At 42.6% G+C, this 22,980-nt stretch overlaps 1 protein-coding gene across 1 annotated transcript in view; it reads left to right on the forward strand.

Moving 5' to 3' along the window:
* CNGB3 (cyclic nucleotide gated channel beta 3) overlaps positions 1-22,689 on the forward strand; it is a gene marked incomplete at its 3' end in the record, with an annotated part of 97,189 nt that extends 74,500 nt beyond the window's left edge. The window contains exons 17-22 of the mRNA XM_018573503.1: positions 2,413-2,590; positions 10,103-10,380; positions 11,044-11,077; positions 11,383-11,435; positions 19,735-19,830; positions 22,069-22,689. Coding sequence (XP_018429005.1) covers positions 2,413-2,590; positions 10,103-10,380; positions 11,044-11,077; positions 11,383-11,435; positions 19,735-19,830; positions 22,069-22,689 — 1,260 coding nt within the window. The remainder of the gene's footprint in view (positions 1-2,412; positions 2,591-10,102; positions 10,381-11,043; positions 11,078-11,382; positions 11,436-19,734; positions 19,831-22,068) is intronic.
* Positions 22,690-22,980: the final 291 nt, after the last annotated feature.

Consider the following 22,980-nt stretch of genomic DNA (forward strand, 5'->3'; position numbering starts at 1 on the left):
CACACACACACACACACACCCCCTTCCCTGCTCCTTCTTCCTACCCCTGAAAGTATCTACACTTTTTTTTATATACTTACCCTGTTCTGAAGTCTCCAGACAGGTGACATCTTCCTGTTTACATCATTATTACATTGTTAACACATGGCACCGTATTATCACCCCCCTCAGGGGGCAGGTCCATGACACTCTGCACTCACAGTATGTTCTCAGTCTAACTGAATGACGCTCCTTGGAAGACTGAGAACATCTTGTGGTAGAGAAGAAGTACTATGGGAAACCGCAGCAGTGATAAGGAGAGTAGTGCAACTAGAGTTGCGTTCCTATTTTAAGCAAGGTCTTGGGCACCTTTCTTTAAAAAAAGAGTTGCCTGGAGTTAGGCTTTAATGTTGGAAATCGGATAACAACTTTTAAAATACAAATTAATGAGAAATATACACTTTCAGTAATAAAATGTTTATGAAAAAGAAGGAATTTATTTTTGTGATATAACTGTGAAATATATAATGAGATAAAATAATGAATGCAAGTAAAATAATGTATTCCTCTTTGTGAACTAATGCTACTGTTGTTTCTAGTATATTTGTATCATAGGAAGTACAGGTCTTTTATTTTGACATGTACCAATGATCGCCCATAAATTGCTCCCTTTTGTTGGAAGGGAATGGATTGAGTCTCTCACAGGCCATCTCCTTTAGTAAGCTCAGATCAATACTTGTAATCTCACCTTCAATCTCACTGCACCTTGAATGCCAGTTCAATGGCATTTGGAATCCTATGTACAAAGAATGCAGAAACACAGTGTAAAAGTTTCAAAGACCTGCGTAGCATTAGAATATGCATTTGAAGCATGAGTCTTAAGATTTCATGCCTAGGCTTTTAAGGCCCAAAAGATTTAAACCTATTGTACCTCTGGCATCCACATACATTAACATTCATGCAGAAAAATAAAGTGACACTAAACTCGGGAGTTAAATCTGAAAAATGCATTGAACTACCTTAACTATTAACAAAAATATATATTATTTGTGTATCACTCGGCTGTAGATCCTTAATTGGTGCTGACACTGTCCTTCCTTCTGGAAGGGTGACTACTTTTGTCCCCATGGTTACTCCTGTAATAGACTACAAGTACAAAGTGTGAGTCCATTAATATGGATTGAATTACTTATCTGTTGCTATATCTTTCTCTCTGCACTCCAACTTTTCCGGTTTATCCACCTACAGTATCTCAAGGGAGTCCCGGCTGTCTTTTTAGAAGTTTAATTTATTTGAATTAAAAGATTTTACTGTTTATTCCTACTGAAGAAATAATTAGAGTCCCCTAGAGACTTGTGTAGAATATTCCCGATATCAGGGTTATTACAGAATGGATAATAATAAATATTAAAATGTTATGGCCAGATTCTAATAGTTCTGAGGTTGTTCCCTTACCCTTTGTTCATTAATTCCATCAAAACCGTTAATGCAGCTTTGCTTTGTCAATGCAGCGCAAAACAACAATTTACTTAAATTCAAGCCCCGCTGGCAGAAAAATGCCCAGAGCTTCCAGGTGTGGGGGAATATGTGACTCGTTCCCCTTCCTCACACATGATAGTGCTGGTGTTTGGCAATTAGCGCTGTTCAGGCACCAAGCGGTGTCAAATCCTCTGCTCAAAGTTTGAAGTAATACTATTGTGGGCTGTCAACAAACAGCAATATTGTACACAGAATGGTGTCAGGCTTGTCCAGTCTTCTTTTGCTAAACTGCTCAACACATTCCACTGTCTTTATCATAGGCACTGATTGAAGAACCAGGAGGGCTAAATAGACTCTTTGAGATAACACAGGAAGTGTACACAGAACAGCTCTGAATTTTTGTCAAGTTCAGCATGTCTTATTTGCAATTTTAAAACCGATATAACAAAACACTTTCAATGGCATATTTAACATATCAAAATTATCCAAATAAAAGAAGTTAATTGTTAGGGTTAACATATACTATATATTTGAGCATAGGTCCAAACAAAGTTTTCAAATGATGATGCAGTGGGTTTACAGAGCAGAGCATTGCCATCAGTCTCTGCACCACAGAAGCTTACACTCTAAATTCCATAGTGCAGTCATAAGCACATACATATTTACATACATACACATTCCTGGGCCAGTTTTGGGTAGAAAACGAAGCCTTTCAGCGTGGTTTTTTTTTTAGGGAAAGCTATATAGCTATATAGGTATAGGCCTTATTTTCCACTGTGCTTACTGTAATCAAAACTATTGAGCCCTCAGTATTATTATCCTATAATAAACTTACATATTAATTCTTCTCAAAGCAGTGCATTATACTTTGTAGATTATGTATGCATGCTCAGTATATAGATAATTGAATTACTTGTTTACCTTATCCTAACTTTCTGTTATCTTTATTTGCAGGAAACTGCTGAAGGAAAAGGGGAAACCAACACATCCGGCAGTTGTAAACAGAGGCTTTGCTCACCTCATCCCTCCAAAACAAGAAACACCAAAACTGTTTAAAACCTTATTGTCAGCTGCAGCTAATAAACCCGGATTACGCCTTCTACAGAAAGTGAGGAATCAACGAGAGGGAATGGTGAGGTCCTCTCTACTTGTATGTAACAGAGTCATTCAAGTGATTACTTAATAAACAAAGTGCAGCATAACAGGGATTCTCTTCTAGGGATGAAAGCACCAAACTGCAGAAACCAGTATCCGATCCTGATCACCTCTGTCCATACTCAGACATCCATATTAAATGAAAATTAAGACACTGCAAATGTCTTGTACTGCAAAAAGTCTAGTGAAGCTCACATTTTTGCAAGGGAGGACAGACATCCACTTCTACAAAATAATACAATGAGTGGACAGTATCAATTAATTTGACTGCTCTTACCAAGAAACAGAATTACTAGTTCAAGTGAGATCTTCACAAAGCTTAGAGTTGTATTTACAAGTTTTGAGTGGTTAGCTCATAAAACTTGCTCTGAATGTGTGCCCCACAATTTTTTTTCCAGTAAGAAGGGTTGCCATTTGAAAGATAGTTCACCAGCTTGGACAACAGAAATATGGACTTGTTCTCATTGTTTGTTATAGCAAAAAGATGATAAGGTGGGTATATTTTCCCAGAAGTGATGGCACCCTTAGAAGGAGGTCAGAGCAAAAATATCAGGGCCCAAGTGCAAAGTCATGACAGGGCCCCTCTTTTTATATGTCCCCCAACTGTCACTGCCTGCTGCTCCCCTATGTTTCACACACACCCCTTGCTGTCCAGGGGTAAATCTCACAACTATACAGAGCGTATGAATTGAAATGTGAGATATGTATTCTGAGGATATTTCATTGCAGAGCTGCCCCCTGCTTTTAAGCATCTGCTATCCCAAAAAACAAGACCAAGTGCATAGGGCTGTCTGGTTTTAAACTAATCAATATATGTTCTCAAAGTTCTGCCATGCTAAAAATTTGGAAATATCCTGTCTAAAAAGTTAAAGATGCCATTTCTATTAGTTATAAGAAACAAAACATGATCATATAATGGGTGTCTGTCTGTCAGATAAATAAAATCAATCTAGATAACTGGGTTTAGGCTCCTGGGTTTGCCCATCTGCTGTGGCTATTAAAAGGGGTTTCCACTCTCCCTGTTAAATGTATGCATGGAGAATGCAACAGAAGGCCATGAATTATAGTAGATATGTCTCACTGTTAAAGTAAACAAAACATATAAGAAGCCAAGGATTGACTCAGCCCATCAGGCTGTACCTTTAACTAAAGTATGTTTTTTTGGGGGGAATGAGCTTTTAATTTACCAGTCCACACACATATAGCTGGATTATCTGCTCTCAATATTAAAGAGTGTCCCCAGTATTAACAGAGTGTAAATTGTGTGTAAGCATGTTCTTACTTTTTAACCTAAACTTACATACCAGGCAGTGAATCCAGCATTGCTTTGTTGTGAGCTGCTGCCACAAGCTGGGTCCCACGCCACCATGTTCTTCTAAAATGTCACAGGGAGCTGACTGTCTCTTCAGGCAGCTGGCCCTCTGATGATGCAAGCCAGCTTTGCCCTTCTCCAGCACTGGGTCCATTCTCCTCCAATGCCAGTAGAAGTTGAAGCTGAAGGAGCAGGACTTGTCATCCTGAATGGAGACAGGGGGCAGACTTGACTGGAAAAAAAAAGAGAAATAAATGTAAGCTAAAAAAAAGTCAACTATCTAGCAGCCCTGTACTTCCCTATATAGTTCTATTATGAATCATCTTCAGGTAGAGTACCTCTCATCTATGTTTAACTGTAAGTTGTATCCTTTGGAAGGCAAAGTGAGGAGCAGGGTGGTTCTGGCAACCTGCTTCGGCACGGGTCTGTTCAAAAGTTGGACTGCTGCAATCCCTGTTTCTATGCTAGTGACTGACTCTGCACTTGGTATGTACAAGGCCACGCAGGACTCTTTTTTTTCTTTTACATATCAACTGCAAAGTCGTTCGTGAATGATGGATGTACTTTGTGCTGAAGTATTATATGCATTGTTATCTTATAACAGTAGCAGGATTTTCAATAGCATTGTAAAGTACAAACCAGACACAGCTTGTGTTTGACCACCCACAGCTATACCATAAGCTGCGCTCACATTTCTGTTTCTCACCTTTTAAATGCAAGCACCATGAGACACAGTAACTAGCGCTTTGTAAAGTGTAAGCTCCCAAGGTCGCCAGGCTTGTGGGGAAGGTCATGGAAACAGGCGTCATATGAAAAGGAAATTATAATTCTGCTGTTAGTGATACATTTCTACAGAAAGGTCGATAGATGCATCATTCAGCCAAGATGATGGATAGCCATTCACAAATACAGCAGGAGTTAGGACACATCGTGTAAGCAGCAGAATTACAATTTGAGACTGGTTGTAAAGTGGGTAAACAGTCCTGTATGGAGAAAGGCAAACCTATCAGATCAGAGCTAGAGATTGCATCGACCCTATTTTGACAGAATAAAATATAACTCAATGCATCACAGCAGTTTAAAACTAAACTCCAGGCAAGCAGTTGAATTACATTAAAGTCTTACCTACTAGAAGGTTTCTACTTATGCCCAGGCAGTCTAGTGATCCAGACATCCCTGCATGACAACCCAACAAGGTCCTGCACTCCCTGACACTTCTCTGCCGCTCAGCTATACAGCCTGACCTGGGATCTACCCTAGCCTGCAAATTAAAGTGACACTAAACTCAGAGATGATTTGAGAATCTACAGCCGAGTGATGCACAAATAAGATTAATTTTTATGAATAGTTAAGGTACATGAATGCATTTTTAAGATTTAACTCTTGAGTTTCGTGTCACTTTAATGTCGGGTCAAGGTCCTCTGGCAATTAACCAAGGATTGCAAAGTGTACCCCCCAAAGCTTTGTAATTTGGTGCTACACAAATAAACACAACTTTGAAAGGTTCACTTACAAACAGTAAGAAAAAAACAGTACAAGTATACATATAAGGGAAAGGAAGAATTAGTTAATCTAAATTAATCAGGGTCAACTAACATTTTAACTACAAATTCCATTCTGAGTTGTGCCTTTTATAAAGGCATTAGAATCATGTTTCTGGTACAAAACATTTTTTAAATCCAATGCCATACCAAAAGCAAAAAAATTGATAAGGGAAAAAGGAGAGAAAGTTAAAGCGGAACTACCCCCTACTATCCTTTACAGCAGGGGTCTTAAACTACCGACCCGCGGGCCAATTCCAGCGCATGGACCAGTACCATGTGGCCCACAGCCGACTGACAAGTCAGGCATGCAGTCACAGATTGCGTACCTGACTTGTGGGAACAGCTACACGGTCTGCATCTCTATCAGATTCCTCTGTGCATGTGTGCATATTTCTATGTGTGAATGAATGTGTGAATCTGTTGGTCATCTATGATTAAAATGTAAAACCTGTGGGGGGGAAAAAACACACACACACATATACTGACACTGCACACTTATACACATGTATACATACTGATATGATACACACAAAAACATTAACATACTTACCAACATCACTCACAAAGATCCTAACAATACACACACAAACCATCACAAACACATATACTAACAGTATAAATTGATGCAGACATTAACACTGGTAACGTATATAGTTACATTTTATTTTGAAGTATGATATTTTATTACATTTGGCAAGTGGCCCCCATGTGAGAAGAAAATTCATCTAGTGGCCCCCAAGTGCATTGAGTTTGAGACCCTTGCTGTATAGCCAAGGAAGGTGCCATCTTGGCCTCAATTTGCATTGCAGTTGCCATGGTGCTTAACTATATTACCAGTCATTTGAGGGCTTGAAAGTTTTGCTGAAAGCTGAAATAAGCACATTGGCAGCCTTAACAGTTGCCATGCATGAAAAAGTAACTGTTTTTAGGAGACAGTTAAATTTGCGGATCCACTTAAACTTTTTTTTTTTTACTACATTTACACATACCAGTGATTTATGTATAAAAGCTGCAGCAGTTGCAAAAGTGTTAAATGCAGAATACCTTTGAGCATGTTTTGTGCTTCAACCGAGAAGAGTTCCTCAGGGTGGGTGGCGGGACATTAAGTATTAATTGCTTTCTTCTCAGGGACAACTTTGTTTTAAATTTGAAACATAGCAACTCAGTCACTTTAAACTCAGTCGCTTTAAAGATGCAGTGACAAATGAGGTATCCGGAATCACACTGTGCAGCTGAGGACCTCACATGTGCATGTACTAAACAGAGCTATAATAGCATCTTTTGACTTTTTCAATGTGGGTGAGTGATATCAGTTAATGTGCTTGATAATACTTGATGTCTGATGACACTCTTTTCCTTAGTGTCAGCCCTAAATTGTAAAAGCCACTGCGGTCCAGGGGACAGCCCACCCATGCTTGATTAGTTGCTTTTCCAAAGGACTTTGCAATTACGGTTTATTCACATCATTACTGTTTCTTGAAGGGCTTCCGGAGGACTGTAAGGATCCTGACAGTATAAGTAATGTGTGTGTATTCCATCAGATGTGTCACTGCCTTCAGTTTAACACAAAAATGCCTGGAACCTTCCGAAAAGTACACTTGTGGGAAAGAAAATGCTTTGTCATTTTGTTTTCTCCTGGACTCCTCTGGGCCAGACACTGGTTTCACATTTTTAATGCTAACGCTGCCAGTTTCCTGGAGATCTTATCCTTAGCCGGGGGCTGAACACACACAGCATGCCTAATATCACCTCACAGACTTCAGCTGGCAAGCCATCTAGAACTTTCCCAAGGCAGACTCTTCCATAAGACAGACGGTTCAAAGAACTCCGTCTGCCAGAATATTAATATAAAACAAACACAAATTTCTCCTATCCATAATGGATATGTAAGATATAATGCGACAGCAGTTGGCAAAAGAGAGTTAAAAATGGACTCATGCAATCATATACATTAAAGTGACATTAAACTCAGGAGTTAAATCTTAAAAATGGATTGGAGTACCTTAACTATTAACAACAATGTAGTGTATTTGAGTATCACTCGGCTGTAAATCCTCAAATCATCTCTAAATTGGTGCTGACACTGTCCTTCCTTCTGGGGGGTGGCTACTTTTGTTCTCCATGGTCCCTGTGTGTGTTGTAAAGTAGCCACCTCTCCAAGCACGCTCCCGGAATGGACTACAATCTCCATACAAATTAGTAAACTAAACTTGAGATTGTAATCCATCACAGGAACAGGCTTGGAGTGGTGGTGACTTTACAACACACACAGGACCATGGGGGACAAAAGTAGCCACCCTCCAAAAGATTATTTGAGGTCCTACGGCTGAGTGATACACAAATAAGATAAATTTTTATTATTGGTTAAGCAGGGATGCACCAATACCAATACTAGTATCAGTGTCGATACCAAATATTTGGGTGAGTACTCGCCCAAATGCTCCAATACCTTTCCCGATATTGGAACTTCCGGTCAGAGGAAGATTTCCTCTGACCAGCAGTGCAGCGAGGGAACAAGGAGCCGGAAAGCCGGCTTCCCAGTCAATCAGCATCGAGGCGGCCAAACAGATCTGATAATATTGTGACACAACCTCCACTCTGCAGTTACTTCATTCCCCTCACAGCGATCCTCAGCAGCAATCATCACCGTACCGCAGATGTCCCTCAGCCAGACTGCACCTCCAAGCCGCTATACTGCTGCCTGACTCCGTTGTGTTGCAGCGCCAGCACCACCTGCTTGACGCTGTTAGAGGATTCCTGAATGAGAGCGCTGGGCAGTCTGCGCATGCGCAGTAGCAGGCTAAGGGCTGATCACGCAGGCGATGCATACGCTGTACACACAGGAGACGTGGGCAGATTCGGGACAGCTTGGAGAGTAGTGTCTGCCCACCTGGCCGGGGGACATCTGTGGTACAGTAATGACTTCTGCTGAGAATGAATATGCGTGTGTGGAGAATGGGGTGTCTGCAGGGTGGAGGTTGTGTCACCATATCAGATCTGTTTGGCCAGCTCGATGCTAATTGGTTGGGAAGCCGGATTCCCGGCCAATCAGCATCGAGGCGGCCAAACAGCAGGAGTCGGCTTCCAGGGCAATCAAGAAGCCCGGGGGTGGGTAATGACACACCACCTGGCTCCATGATTGCCCGGGAAGCCGGCTCTATGCTACCGGAAGTACCAATATCTGCACTGTTCCCTGCAGACTCACTATTCTTAGATCTAGTGCCAGTTCTCTTCCGAGCTGAATGACACCCAGCGTCATTCTACTCACCTACTGTGAATCTGGGGCATCAAGGACCCACCCCCTGGAGGTAGGTCATCATGTCACCCTGGACTCACAGGAGAATTCTGGATGTCATTGCATGGTGGCCCTTTTAGCCGCATTTAAAACCAATGCTGGTGGAAGATAAGAAAGAGGATTTTGTATAAGGATTTCTAAAAAAAAAAAAACTTTTATGCATTCATTTATCAGTACTGGGGTGATGGTCCAAACATGGGAGGATCATCCAGACTAGTGTTGTTCTTTAAGGGCTTTTGTTTTGTAAAGAGACATGTTAGCTAAACATGCAACAGGCAAACATACTAACCAAAACATAAAACAGGCATATGTGCATATTTACTATAAAACCAAGGGGAATAGGGGTAGATGAAACTGTATTTATTTTTTTCTAAATAGTACCTACCTCAAAAAAAATGTCAATCTTGACAAAATTTCAAAACCTTTGTTTGTTTCCTCTCAACCACAGTAGGTTGTACCACATTTGACACTAAATTCAGGAGTTAAATCTTAAAAATGCATTCAAGTACCTTAACTATTAACAATAATGTATCTTATTTGTGTATCACTTGCCTGTAGATCCTCAAATCATCTCTGAACTGGTGCTGACACTGTTCTTCCTTCTGGAGGGTGGCTACTTTTGTTCCCCATGGTCCCTGTGTGTTGTAAAGTAGCCACCTCTCCAAGCACGCTCCCATGATGGACTATAATTTCAATACAAATTAGCAAACTAATCGTGAGATTGTAGTCCACCACTACAATCTCACATCTATTTAGCTAATTTGTATTGAAATTATACCTGCTTTGGAGAAATAATTTACCTAAAAAGTTGTTGCAAAGTTTGCTGGCAAAGTTTTTCTGTGTCGTTTTTTTTTTCCAGCCTAGGTCACTCCAGTAGCGAAGAATCAACCTCTGAAATGTACATTTTGTTCAAATGAAATGTTCATGATGGAAATACAATTTACCTGCCTGTGTTTTTGGTTACTGCAAATTCTGTACTCAGATTTCTCTGTGCAGAAATGTTTCCGATATGAGTCTTTGCCTTCCTGCAGTTCTATTTTATGACAGATTTCAGTATAATGGCTCTGATTTATTTGAGCTGGAAACCAGATTGTGACTTTGATGTAACAGAAATAGAAGGTGTGTGTTTCACTGGCTTATTACTCCAGCATTGACTGGAACAATTACCACCTGTGCCCTGATTGACTGTGCCCAGACTGCTGCTTACAGCTAGTAAATATGACCCATTTCTTGTGATGTGTGACTGTGGTATAACACATAGATCTATAGCAGTGACAACACGCATTATTTGTTACCCATTTAAATACAAATAAATGTATTTTCTCTGGTTCTGTACAGAAAAACCAAGGATTGAACAGTTCGGAAATGAATACCAATGCAAGTGAAAAGCCTGTAGATCAAGGAGAGCAGGACAAGAAGAAAGAGGAAAAGAACACATCCAAGCAAGCAAAGGATATCCAGCAAGATAAGGCAAAGGCAGATAACACAGATGGTACAAAGACAGATGTACAAGCGGACACCAGAAACAAGTCCTACATTATAAAGATGTCACCTTCAGCCAAGGCTGGAGAAGGAGAACTGCTTACTGTGGAAATCAGAGATGCTGCAAGGAAAGAGTAAATGAAGAGACGTTTGAAACATTCCCCACTTCATTATCAATGCTTAGTATAGTTTACCTATAGGTTAATATTCAGTTTCACCTTTCCTCTCTTGATAAGCAAAAAATAAAAACTCCACATTATTTAGGATGCCGCTTTTTATACTTTCCCTTTTGCAAATGAGTGGGCAAGCAACACAAGGAGAATATCACCTCTTTTGTCTTCAAGTCCACCTTGTGAGAGTAAACACATTTAATAAATCAGTACTGACATCATGTGAGGGTGAATTGTATATGCTCAGAATGGCTTATGAAAGGAGAGAGATGAGTAATTAAATAACAAATGATGGATAGAAGATGAAACATAATTAGGTGCAAACAAGAGTCTATCAGGTGTTATAGAATATAGGAAGATTGCCACTGGCGGAACTACCAGGGTCGCAGCGGTCGCAATTGCGACAGGGCCCTGGCGTTCCGCCTGTTGGGGGGGCCCAGAGGGGAAAAAAAGCCCCCCTGAGATCGTGCCGCTCCTTCCCTGCTGCTCTGCCACCCGCAGCATGTACGGGCGGCTGTGCGGCGGGGATGGAGAGTCTGTCACTAGTCGCGCAGAATGTGCTGCAGGCACCGCCAGGCAGCACATTCTGCTGTGTGAGGACCCTCTCCTCTTAGCCCCGCCCCCTAGCCGACGAGACGTGGAAGAGGATCCTGCAGGAGAGGTAAGGCAAGTCTGGACTGGGAATGGGGGGCGTGGGGGGATGGGAGGAGCTGTTGGTATTCTGCATTGCTGATTTTTATAATGTATTGCTGGGACTTGTAATCCTGCATAGCTGGCAGTATTCTGCATTGCTGTGTTTGATAAAACTCTACTGGTGGAGAACGTTCGCCTGCTTCTTCATCCATTAGAGCTTGTGCCTTCTTGGAGCTGAGTGCTTGCTCAGTCCCCTGTTGTAAAGGATAGTGCCTCCTGTTAACCCATCCCCCAGCAGGGTATACTGGCCCAGTTCAAATTCCTTTGTTGCAGAATTCTACCCTGGACAACATCACTGCCTCCCGCCTTCAGGTGACAGTGTTCAGGTGCTAAATTACTTCCCAAGCAAGTTACATGGTGGGGGGTGGCATGTTCCCCATACCTGGAGACTATTACAGCAAAGGAGCTGTCCATTTGGTAGTTCTGACACTTTTGCATGGTGTAAGTTGTAATTCCCCTTTAAATTGGCTCTGAATACAGACACAAATCATCATTCCATTTGTCTGAGTTCCAAGCATTTTCTTTTTATATTCTGCATGCTATGTTACCATTGTCACTTACATGACCTTCCTACAATAGAAGTGTTTTTAATCAACATGTGAAGTGTTCTTTGGTTAATAACACTTACAGCTCCATGCCAAAGTAATGCTGCAATATACAGAAGGTCATTTAAAATAGTTCATTCATATACTGTATACGGTACGTGTGTGTGATTAATCTCGTTTATTTTCTGTGTGTTTCCATTTGTATCAATATTCTTCAATATATGACATTGGAAACATTTTAAAATGTATTTATTTATATCTCAATCAAAAGGGGAAAAGTGTAATCCTATTCAATGGGTGTCACAGAGCAGGAGGGTTAGGCTTCATTTACACTGGCATTGACAACTATGCATTGATATGTGTTTAGAGGTCATTTCTAAACACATATAAATGCACATAATGGTTTTTAACGGTTTCATTAAGATTTACATGCATTAAGGCGTATTCATTGCAGCTGCTTTTAGAGAAAAGGTTATTTTTGCTTGAGAATTTTTCTTCTGTGAATGGCCAAGTAGTCAGGAGAGGCGGGTGGTGTGTTGGGAGCACGTCACTACTCGAGTCTTATTCCTCACTCCCCTCAGTAAGCTCATAGTTATGTGTAGGCGCTGCAAGGTAAGATATTTATACTTTGCCGCGACCCACACCCCATAACACACAGCTTTTAATGATAGTTTAAACACCCAGAACAGTGATGTGTGTAAATTATCATTTTTTACCAAAGTTTGGCTTCAACTTGTGCCTAAGTGGTTAGCACATCGGTTTTGCTGCACTGGGGTTTGAATCTCGTCCAGTACACTATTTGTATGGAGTTTAGGGGGCTAGTCATTAAGCTGCAGAAGGCAGCCGAGTGAACAACCGAGCTGAAGTGAAGGGAGCCAAATGCGTTTCGTCTATTAACTTCAGTCGAGTACAGCTGGCTTCAGCTCCCTTCAGTTCAGCCGAACATGCTCAGCATGTTTGGCTGAGCCGAAGTGAAGAACACGTTCCATTCAGTCATTCCAACACCTGGATCATCTGAGCCGAACGCACGGCAACTCACTCGCTGCCAATCACCCCTATTCTCACAGGGGCCTGAATAGCAGTTAGTAAATAGCCGAATGCGGGCGAGCTGGTGGGAAAGTTAGGAGAGACCCCAAGTTAAAAAGTAAAAAAATTGCATCTTAAAATTGCCAACCAGACCCTTAATCCGAGCATACCCTATGTGGGCGATCATATCCCCAATAAAGATGCACGTGGCGAGGGACAGGATTCCAGTCTTGATTGAAGGTCTGAACTTCTGAAGGGAACTAAAGATGAAGAATAAATAAAGGTAAGGAGTGTACTTCATTAGGTGACAGTTCCCACCAAAAAGTAATTGACCAATCTTCTTTGACAGCTGTCAGAATTCTCCTTAGCAACCAGGTGTAGCTAATATGTCCAGCAATAACGGACAGCCAATCCAGAGACAGATAAGGGAAAGATCTAGCATCAGTACCGCAACTATGCATACATAGCAAGAGCAAGCATTGGGGGCAGTGGCCTACAGTAACCAAACAGCTCCTCTCTTTAGTTTGTTCAGTTAAAGTTTGAAAATGATAGAGAGAGGCTAATTGGCTGCCATGTACAGTATATCTGCTCCAGATTGTGTCTGCTCCCTTTAATAACCATAGCATGGTGGGTAAGGTTGCAACAATTTCATGGTGGCACTTCTTAAAATCATGCCCCACACATTAGTTAGAGATTCGTGGTTGTATTCTGTTACTTCTGGCATGGATTTTCAGCTTATTGCTAGATTCAGTGCACCTTAAACACACCTTATCTGCTTTAATGTGTCCAGGCAAATTAAAGTGGACCTTTACCCCCTTTCACTATAAATCACATCAACATTAAGCTCTGCAGCTAATATGAAATCAGCTCACATTCATCAGTTAAACATTTTTTGCTATTACTTAGAATAAGTGTTTTTCCACTTCCTTGTTCAGTGGAGCTATGGTGATGTAGCCCCGGACTCAGAGGCTACATCACCAGTGCCTTCCTGGGAAATCTCATCTGTAAACTGGAAAATCTCACGATTTCAGGGAAAAGGCCTTTTTCCCCCTCACATGATGTAATAGTCACATGTTCTAGGTGGCAGACCCAAAGTTCCAGGGATAAAAGTTATATGGATTCACCTGCCCTTAATGAAAATGGTTGCTGTGAGAAGAATGGGGAAGAAAAGAAAAAAATGGTTTCCAAAGAATAAAAAGCTGGCAAATCTATAAACGGCTCCTTTTCAGATTGGTCAAGTGTCAGGAGTGGCGTGCCTCAGGGTTCTGTGCTAGGCCCCATATTATTCAACCTGTTTATTAACGACATCGGGGAGGGTGTAAATAGCCATGCTTCCATGTTTGCTGATGATACTAAAATCGGGAGGGTAATAGACACGGACTTAGACACTAGAACATTACAGGAGGACCTGGATAAAGTAGGGTTGTGGGCAACTATATGGCAGATGAGGTTTAATGTTGATAAATGTAAAGTAATGCACATAGTTACATAGTATTTGAGGTAATACTGTAGAGACAAATCAATAATTTTGCCACTGTATAGATCACTTGTTCGACCTCATCTGGAGTATGCGGTCCAGTTTTGGTCACCAATACACAGAAAGGATGTCCTGGAGCTGAAAATTAAGGGGATGGAGGACCAAAGCTATGAGATAAGGTTACAAAACTTAAATATGTTCACGTTGAAGGTGCAGAGATTAAGGGGGGGCATGATGTTGATGTACAAGATGTTCAATGGTGATAGCAACATTAGCGAATAAACTTTTTACTGTAAACTCCATAACAAAGACCAGAGGCCACCACCTAAAATTGGTGGAGAAAAGATTTAAGCACAAGGGGCGTAGGGGGTTCTTTTCAGTTACAGCGGTTACGGTCTGGAACTCTCTGCCACAAGCAGTGGTATCAGCTGAGAGTGTTAAATCATTAAAAATGCATTTGGACAATTTCCTCAGAGACCGTAACATACAGGGGTACAGGTACCCTTAAAAAATAAGATCACACGGGGACTCGTACAAACGCATACACATGCAGAATCCAAAACATACACGCAATAGGTTGAACCTGATGGACCTGTGTTTTTATTCAGCCTGAAATACTATGCAATTATCTATAAGTGCCTGTTTGTGAATTGCCATCACTAAGCATTTTGACCATTGCTGAACATTTCTGAAGGTGCATTTGTTGTCGTTCTTAAGATAAGGGTGAAGTTCCTTTGTAAGAAAGTCTGCAAATATAACTTTTACCTTATTCTTCCGCTCACTGAGATCTTAACTACTGTTCCAATCATTCTGATCTCCTTGCTCTTGTCTGATAAAAAAAAAGCCATTAGTCTTTTCTACATAGAGCTATGTAGCTTAACAGCTATGTTCCTCACAATCAATTACTGTGATACTATACTAAATTTAGGTCTGTGCTTTTCACACTGTACTGAAATACCTTTGTTTGCATTTTAAGTTTACCTTTTAGACCATATTTCATACCATCAAAATGGTCACATCGCAAACTACCCCATCTTCCTTTGACAGGATCTGTGAATGAAGCACCTGCAAATCCAATCAGCAACCGTGGCAGAGGTACTTATAGTTCTCAATGGAATGCAAGTGCAGTGACATCACCACACTTGTAATCCATTCATTCTTCCTTCTGTCTATGTTACTGAATGTCTGTACCGAGGTACATACAGAGACGGGCGGGAGAATCTGCAGCAGTCAGAGCATTGCATCAATGATCCACTGATTGTGGTTGCAATGCTTTACTGGCTCCAATGTAAAAAATAATAAATAATAAAGAAGATGAGTGCATTTATTTTATTTTTAAGTGGACTTAACTTTTAAACAAACTTCTTTTTATGAACCTAAAAAGCCTTGATACACATGAATGTATGCTGAAACAATTGTTTTCTATGTGTCCTTGTGGTGACCTGCATTGATCCAGTGCAGTACAATGCAGGTCACAGCAGTATGTGTGAACGGGCCCTGAGACTCTTGTTCCCCAGACCACATTCCTCATTTACAGACTGCAAGAGTTTAAAGTGATATTAACCACTTGCTGACCGGGGTGTTTCCACCCCCTTCCTGTCCAGGCCATTTTTCAGTATTCAGCACTGCGGTACTTTGACTGACATTTATTCCATCATACAACGCTGTGCAGAATTAATTTTATACCATTTTTTGGGGACAGATAGAGCTTTCTTTTGGTGGTATTTAATCAACACTGGGGGTTTTATTTTTTACTATATAATGAAAAAAGTACCGAAAATTTCAAAAACAAAAACTGTTCTCCCTACGTTATGTTATAAAACAATTATTATTACCCAATTTTTTGGTAAAATATAAAAGACGGGGTCACGTCGGGTAAATAGACACCAAACATGTCAAGCTTTAAAATTGCGTGCGCCGTGAACTCGCAAAAACTACCATACCCAAAATTGGCCATAGGCGACGCTTTAAAAGCTTTTACCGCTCATCAGTTTAGTGTTATCAGTGATTGATGGCCCTAGAATTATTGCTCTCACTGTGACATTCGCGGCGATACGTAACATGTGTGGCGTAGAGGATGCAATCGTCGTTTCCGCACTTAGGCGCACTCCACGCATGTTTGCATGTGTATGTGGGGGGCGGGGGACTTAAAACATTTTGGAATACCTTTAGATGTGACTTTTAATTTTTTTTTAACTAATTCTTTTAAACCTTTTTTTTTTCACTTAACTTTATTGCTATCACATAGGGGACTAACAAGCCCCCTTTGTGATAGCCAATTTTCAGTGACAGGTCCTCTTTATGGAGACAAGGGCACAGCGGAGCTCAGGATCGCCAGCAGCGGCTGCAACGGAGGAAGGCTTCCCCTATCCATGCTGTTTAGGAAAGATTCCCCCATCAATGCAGTTTAGGAAAGATTCCCCCATCCATGCAGTTTAGGAAGGCTTCCCCCATCCATGCTGTTTAGGAAAGATTCCCCCATCCATGCAGTTTAGGAAGGCTTCCCCCATCCATGCTGTTTAGGAAAGATTCCCCCATCCATGCAGTTTAGGAAGGCTTCCCCCATCCATGCTGTTTAGGAAAGATTCCCCCATCCATGCAGTTTAGGAAGGCTTCCCCCATCCATGCTGTTTATGAGGGATTCCCCTATCCATGCTGTTTAGGAGGGATTCCACTATCCATGCTGTTTAGGAGGGATTCCCCTATCCATGCTGTTTAGGAGGTACTGTACACCCTACAGTACCTCTGACAGCAGACAGATGACAAGCAACTATAGATTGTTTCGGGGAAAAAAATCACATGAACCAAGACTACAAATTAGTATCAGACCACATACAATCCGATAATCACTACATTTAATAGCACCCTTTCCACTAGGGTGCTACTCCTAAAAAGCCAGTGTCAGAAGTCATATGGTGTGACCCCGTTATCTTTGGAGCTTCATGCTGGACACTGAAGCAGCCCTGTAATCCATGGACGTATAAAGGCTCCTCTGACATCAGGAGATAAGGTTCAATCTACTAATGTATAACTGAAAAGTATGAACGTGCACAGAACACGTTGACCCTTCAACACACTTCGAAGGTTATAAAATACTCCATTCCTAAGGCCCCATTCACACTGAGCGACATGAAAATCTGCGCGATTTCATATGTGCGATATTGCTCGACTTATCGCGCGACGTCACGTGACTTTTTCCTATTGGGCTGTATGCAATCAGGAGCAAAATCGCTCGAAATCCGCAGAAAAAAGGGTCATGTAGGAGCGACAGGCTACAGCAACGAGCTACAAGCGATATTGAGCGGCGAGATGTGAACAGCTCCATTGAAATGGATTGGAGAAGCTACATAGAGCGATATCGTGTGGAAATATGAGCGATATCGCTGCAAAAATCGCGCTATAAATCGCAGTTTTTTTTTAAGCTTCACAACTAATTCAGCCACAACTGGTAAGCTTCAATAGAGGAGATTTTTGTTATTGGGTTAAGACACACTTTGAATATTAACTCCCCTCCGTTTGACCATGATGCCATAACCTTGTAAGTGGTCATGTGACTTTCTGCCAGAGATGAGGATTAATCATACTCAAGCAGAAGGTAAGTATTTGGGATATCTCTTTAATGTTTTCATGGTGTCACAGTAGATTCTGTGTATTGGAAAAATTTATGTGGCCACAATAGGTCTAAATTGCATAGCGTGGATGAAGGAATCTGTTGGTGCAGCAGTTCCCAACCCCAGAGGTACTTGGAAGCACGTTTAGGAGTACCTGAAAATATTTTTGTAATGGTGGAAAAAGGCTGTGCCAATGGGGAGTTGGGGACTAAATGTGTGTAAACGGTCTGCAAAGTAATCTGTACTAATGTACTATGGCATACCCCAAGGCATATGGCATCCCCCCCTCCAGCCTCCCAGCTCCCTGTTTCATCCCACTGACATCAACACAGTGGCATTTGAGCTGTTCTACTGTTAATGCAATTTGGCCATACCTACCATTCAGCGCAGCCCACCACATGCCTTACTATTAGCCCCGTCCCCTGTCCCACCACCACTGAGGGGTACAGTTTATACAAAACAGCTGCCAAGGGGTACGCAAGTAAAACAATGGTTGGGATGCACTGTGTCAGTGTACGGCCAGCTTTAGATCCTTTACCATTTGGTAAGGGTGGGGGAGCTATTTCATAATTGCCCAGATGTAGGCTTTAATTTAGGGGGGAACCAAATGTACAAATCTAAAATCTAGATACAATGACACTTATAAAATGGATATTGGGCTCTATAAACGTTTTACCTTGTACAGGATGATCTTTCTGAATTCCATACTCACCCCCATCCCAATGTAATCTGTTTTGTGTAACACGTATTTCCTGCGGTCCCCCATGCTGCATGTCTGGTATGTGTGGAACTTGGTGTGAAGAAAACAGCAATAGAATAAAATCAGCCAAAGCATAGCATTCTGTAGAAATAACATATTTTATCTGTGTCTGACTAAGGCCCCGTTCACACTGAGCGATTTATCGTGCGGTAATTCCCGCGATATCGCGGCTATTTACCGCGCGATATCGCTCTCCAATGCTTGGCAATGGGGCAAAGGGTCCTGCTGTCGCGGGTCGTGCGTCGCTACAGCAGGACCCTTTTTGGAGCGGATTTTGCCGCGATTCAAGCTTACAATAGATGCTGCTTCTAGATGTTTAAAAGTTGTATTTATTTCCTGTAGAATCAGCTGGTCCCCTAAACACTTTTAGGATGGCTCCTTTCCTATGCTGGGTCCTATGGAGCCACCCTTGTGTGTGCTAGTAAGCTGTCTCCACAAACACACAGACAAGACAAGGCACTCGCCTTCTCCCTGGTGCCCACTCCTCCTTCCTCCCTTCTCCAGGCTAATAGATGAACAGTTAATGGAGACTGCTCTATCCCTTGTGATCTTGTACTGGACAGGAAGTTCAGGGAAGCAGAGATAAGAATTGGAGCCAGCTTTTTTGAAGCATGATGACTGCAAGTGCTTAGGGAAATATTTAAAGAAATATTTTGCTGGGCAATGTATATTTGTTTGATTTGGATTCATAAGTGCAAAAAAAGTTTGAGAGTTTAATATTACTTTAAGCAAATAATACCAAATGCAAAGTCCATCTGAACTCAAAGAGTAAAGATTTGCTATGTTTTATTGAAGATTTAATAATGTTAATAGTACCCTGAATTCCTTCTGAAAAATAACAGTGCACTTTCTGTTATATGGGGGTTCCTAGGCACTCCCATACCTTTGCTTACTGTAGTTATATGTATACAGTGAGTGCGATCTGACATGAGGAATCAGAATCCTGCCCAGCCATCAGAAATCTTGGGGCCCTTACACGGCCTTAGGCCGGGCACCACCCCACAGCCCCCGCCCCACCCCCAATGCACGCAGATAACCACCAGCTATAATGTATTATTGCTGGGATTTGTAGTCCTCTTTAGTTGATGGTACATATACAGCATATTACACCATCAGCTATAGAGGAATACAACCAATCACTATCCCAGCAATACATTCTTCAAGCAACTCTACTTTCTTACCTCGAGATCTTGGGACTGTCGGCAGCTGCCGTTCCCCCACGCTGCAGTCTTCCTGCAATGACGTTATCATCTTGGCGGGCAGCGTCTTAGCAGGTGGTGGAGGAAGGGAGCTCAGAGCTGGGTGAGGCGGGGAGGTGGTGCAGCGTGAGGCGTGCGTGGAGCTGCGAGAAGGGGCAACTAATCGAAAACCGACTAATCGATGATGGAAAACGTTGACAACATTTTCCATCATCAATTTTAATCGACTTGGTCGATTAGTTGTTGCAGCCCCAGTCACATCAATCTCTGTACAGAGGAGCGTACACTCTAATGCACAATGGCGCCAGCTGTAGGGGGACTACAAATTCCAGCAATACATTTATACAGTAATGCAGAACAGTACATGAATTTGACTCTGGGATTAGTGAACCGCTGGACTCAGGGCTTAGTGACCCGATGGACTCTGAGATTAGTGACCTGATGGACTCTGGGATTAGTGATACGCTGGACTCATGGATTAGTGACCCAATGGACTCAGGGATTAGTGACCCGATGGACTCTAGGATTAGTGACCCAAAGGAATCTGGGCTTACTGACCCGCTGGACGCAGGCCTAAGTAACACGCTGGACGCAGGGCTTAGTGACCCGCTGGACTCAGGGCTTAGTGACGCGCTGGATGCAGGGCTTAGTGATGCGGTGGACGCAGGACCCACCTGATACCCCACACATACCTGAGAGTGACCCTGCAGAGCCCCCTATAGATGCTGCACAGCCCATCTGATACTCTCTATGGCGGGCTCTGCAGGAGTCTCAGGTGGGCTGGTTAGGGCTGCATCTCCCTCTCTCCCTGCCTCCCTCCCAGCTCCTCTTACCTGCTCCCCTGGCCTCCTCTGCTGCCGGACTGGCCGGAAGTGACGTGATGTCACTTCCGGCCGGTCCAAGATCAGTAGAGCAGAGGCGCCGATGGGGCCCCAGCCTGCTCCAATGCCGCTGGATTTGGCAATGCTGGGGCCCAGAACTGCTAGGGCCCGACCACCTCCTCGTCTGTCACCGTCGGCCGATACTCATGTAAGGGTCCCGGACGGGCCCCCTAGGGTGCCCAGGCCCCTTAAATGAGTATCGACTGTTCCCCCCTGATGGCAGCCCTGATCCTGCCTCTTCTAAGATGGCTGCCTCCACACAGAGACACAGTGAAGAACAAGACATGGCAAGTCTGTAATGGGGAAAGATCAGCTGCAGGGGGCCACAGGCAATGCTTGAGACTCTGCCTTTGAATTCTGTGGAGTTCAGCAGTTTAGTTCCTCTCTTAAAAGAGTTGCATTCATATTGCTGGATTAAACCTTTAAAAAGCTTGAAAGTCCATTTGAGGTCTCCTATGCTCCCAACAACCTTGGGGACAAGGTCCCTCTTCTCATTGCTGTGTACATTTACCAATTCCGCTGAGAATCACTTCAACCAAGTGGTACCTCACAGTTTTGCCATGCTTGTTTTATTAGCTCAACAATCCAATGCAATTGTTCTAGATCCCTGGTACCCAGACTGTTGCCCCTTTGGACACTGCTGTCCATTATATTTGTCTTTTTATGTTTTGTTTTTTTATAATACAGCCTGCTGAGACATATATCATATGTAGTCCAAGTCATTTTTAAGAGTGCAGTTGGGAGCACAAATGTAGGAATGTTGATGTGTAAAGGTGCTGTAATAGCAGTGATCTCTAGCAGCCTCAAGGAACGTGACTCCAGTCTATGACTATCTTCTAAAGCATGTACCCAGTTACTGCACCAAAGCACCACACCCTTATTCTGCCTATTGCCACAGCTGAAATAAACATTGCGCAATCCCCTGTATCCAAACTGTCAAGCAGTCTTAAAGAGTGAGGCAGAGGTTCTGCATGCAAAGGTAGTAGGGGTTGGGCAGGTCCTGCAGGACAAAACAGTGGTTGACCACATTGTCAAGAGGCAAGGCAGGTCTGCCTTTTCTTTCTCAGACTGGCTGTGCTAGAAGACAGCTAGAGCAATCAGAGGAGGTAGTTGAGTTGCTGACAAAGCCTTCCTCTTCTTCCTCCTTCCAGGCACAGAGCAGCCAGTTGTCTGCAACTGCTACAAATGCACCCTCTTTTTCCTCCTCCTTTTATGCTAATTCCGCTACAACCATGCAAACTGACACGAAGGGGTAAGATGACATTTTTCAGCACACAATGAGTCACTTGCTGCTGGAGGATAGGCAAGAATTCCTTATATCAGATGTTGAAGATGAGGAAGAAAGCACCAGGAACATAGAGGGAGGCAACATCAGGCACAGAGCATCAGCAGATAGTCTATGGAGTATCCACAGACGTTTCTAGCCATTGTGTAAATCATACCATTTCCTTGCTATACAGTCAGTTGATTGCGGCAAAATCTCAGGATCGCCCCTTGTTTATAGCTAGGTGGGAGAGGGATTTGGGCTATGCCCTTACTGATGAGGAAGTCCGCACATCGTTCATATTAACTCACAAGCTTTCCATGGCATGTTTGGCTCAGGAAAAGGGATATAAAATTCTAACGCGATGGTACCGCTGCCCGGCCCTTCTTCACAGGATCTTCCCTGATAGGCCAGCACATTGCTGGCGCTGCTTGAAAGCAGAGGGCACACACCTTCATATTTGGTGGAGCTGTCCGGTGTTATTGCCTTTTTGGTGTCGTGTCTTTGACATATATAACCAAGTCATGGGAACTTCTTTGGCTCCATCTCCTAAGGTAGCCCTCCTATCGGTATTGCCTGGCTCCCTGGCCTCGGTCAAGAAAGACCTGCTTCGCTTCTTTGTGGCCGCTGCCCGGATGACTATCCCTCGCCACTGGAATACTGCAGTCCCCCCGACTGTGGGGGAGTGGATTGCTGAACTGTGCCTGATTAAGCGTTATGAAGAGCTGACTGCTTCCTTGTCCGAGCGTCAACCCCAATGTGCAACACTATGGGCCCCTTGGATCTTATATATGGACTCTGCGGCATACCTTGCATTGTAAGTCACCAGATATTGGGTTATGAAAATATGGTCTGATGAATTGACTCTAATGTGATTATTGCTCATGCAATCTGGATTATAGATGCTGTGGGATCTTAGGAGTTTCTTGTTCCTTTTTTTTTTTCTTTTCTTCTTTTCACTCTTCTCTAGTTGCTATTGTGATCTTTTTTTCTTTTTCTCATTTAGTGTTGTGTCTTGTGGTTAGTGTAGTTCTTGTGTGTTTTCTATCAATTTATGTTTGTGTGAGTACTGCCAACTATCAGGGGATACAACACAGTTCTTTTTTCT

This window comes from Nanorana parkeri, unplaced genomic scaffold, assembly GCF_000935625.1.
Source record: "Nanorana parkeri isolate BGI_ZX_2015 unplaced genomic scaffold, ASM93562v1 scaffold2404, whole genome shotgun sequence".
NCBI lineage: Eukaryota > Metazoa > Chordata > Amphibia > Anura > Dicroglossidae > Nanorana > Nanorana parkeri.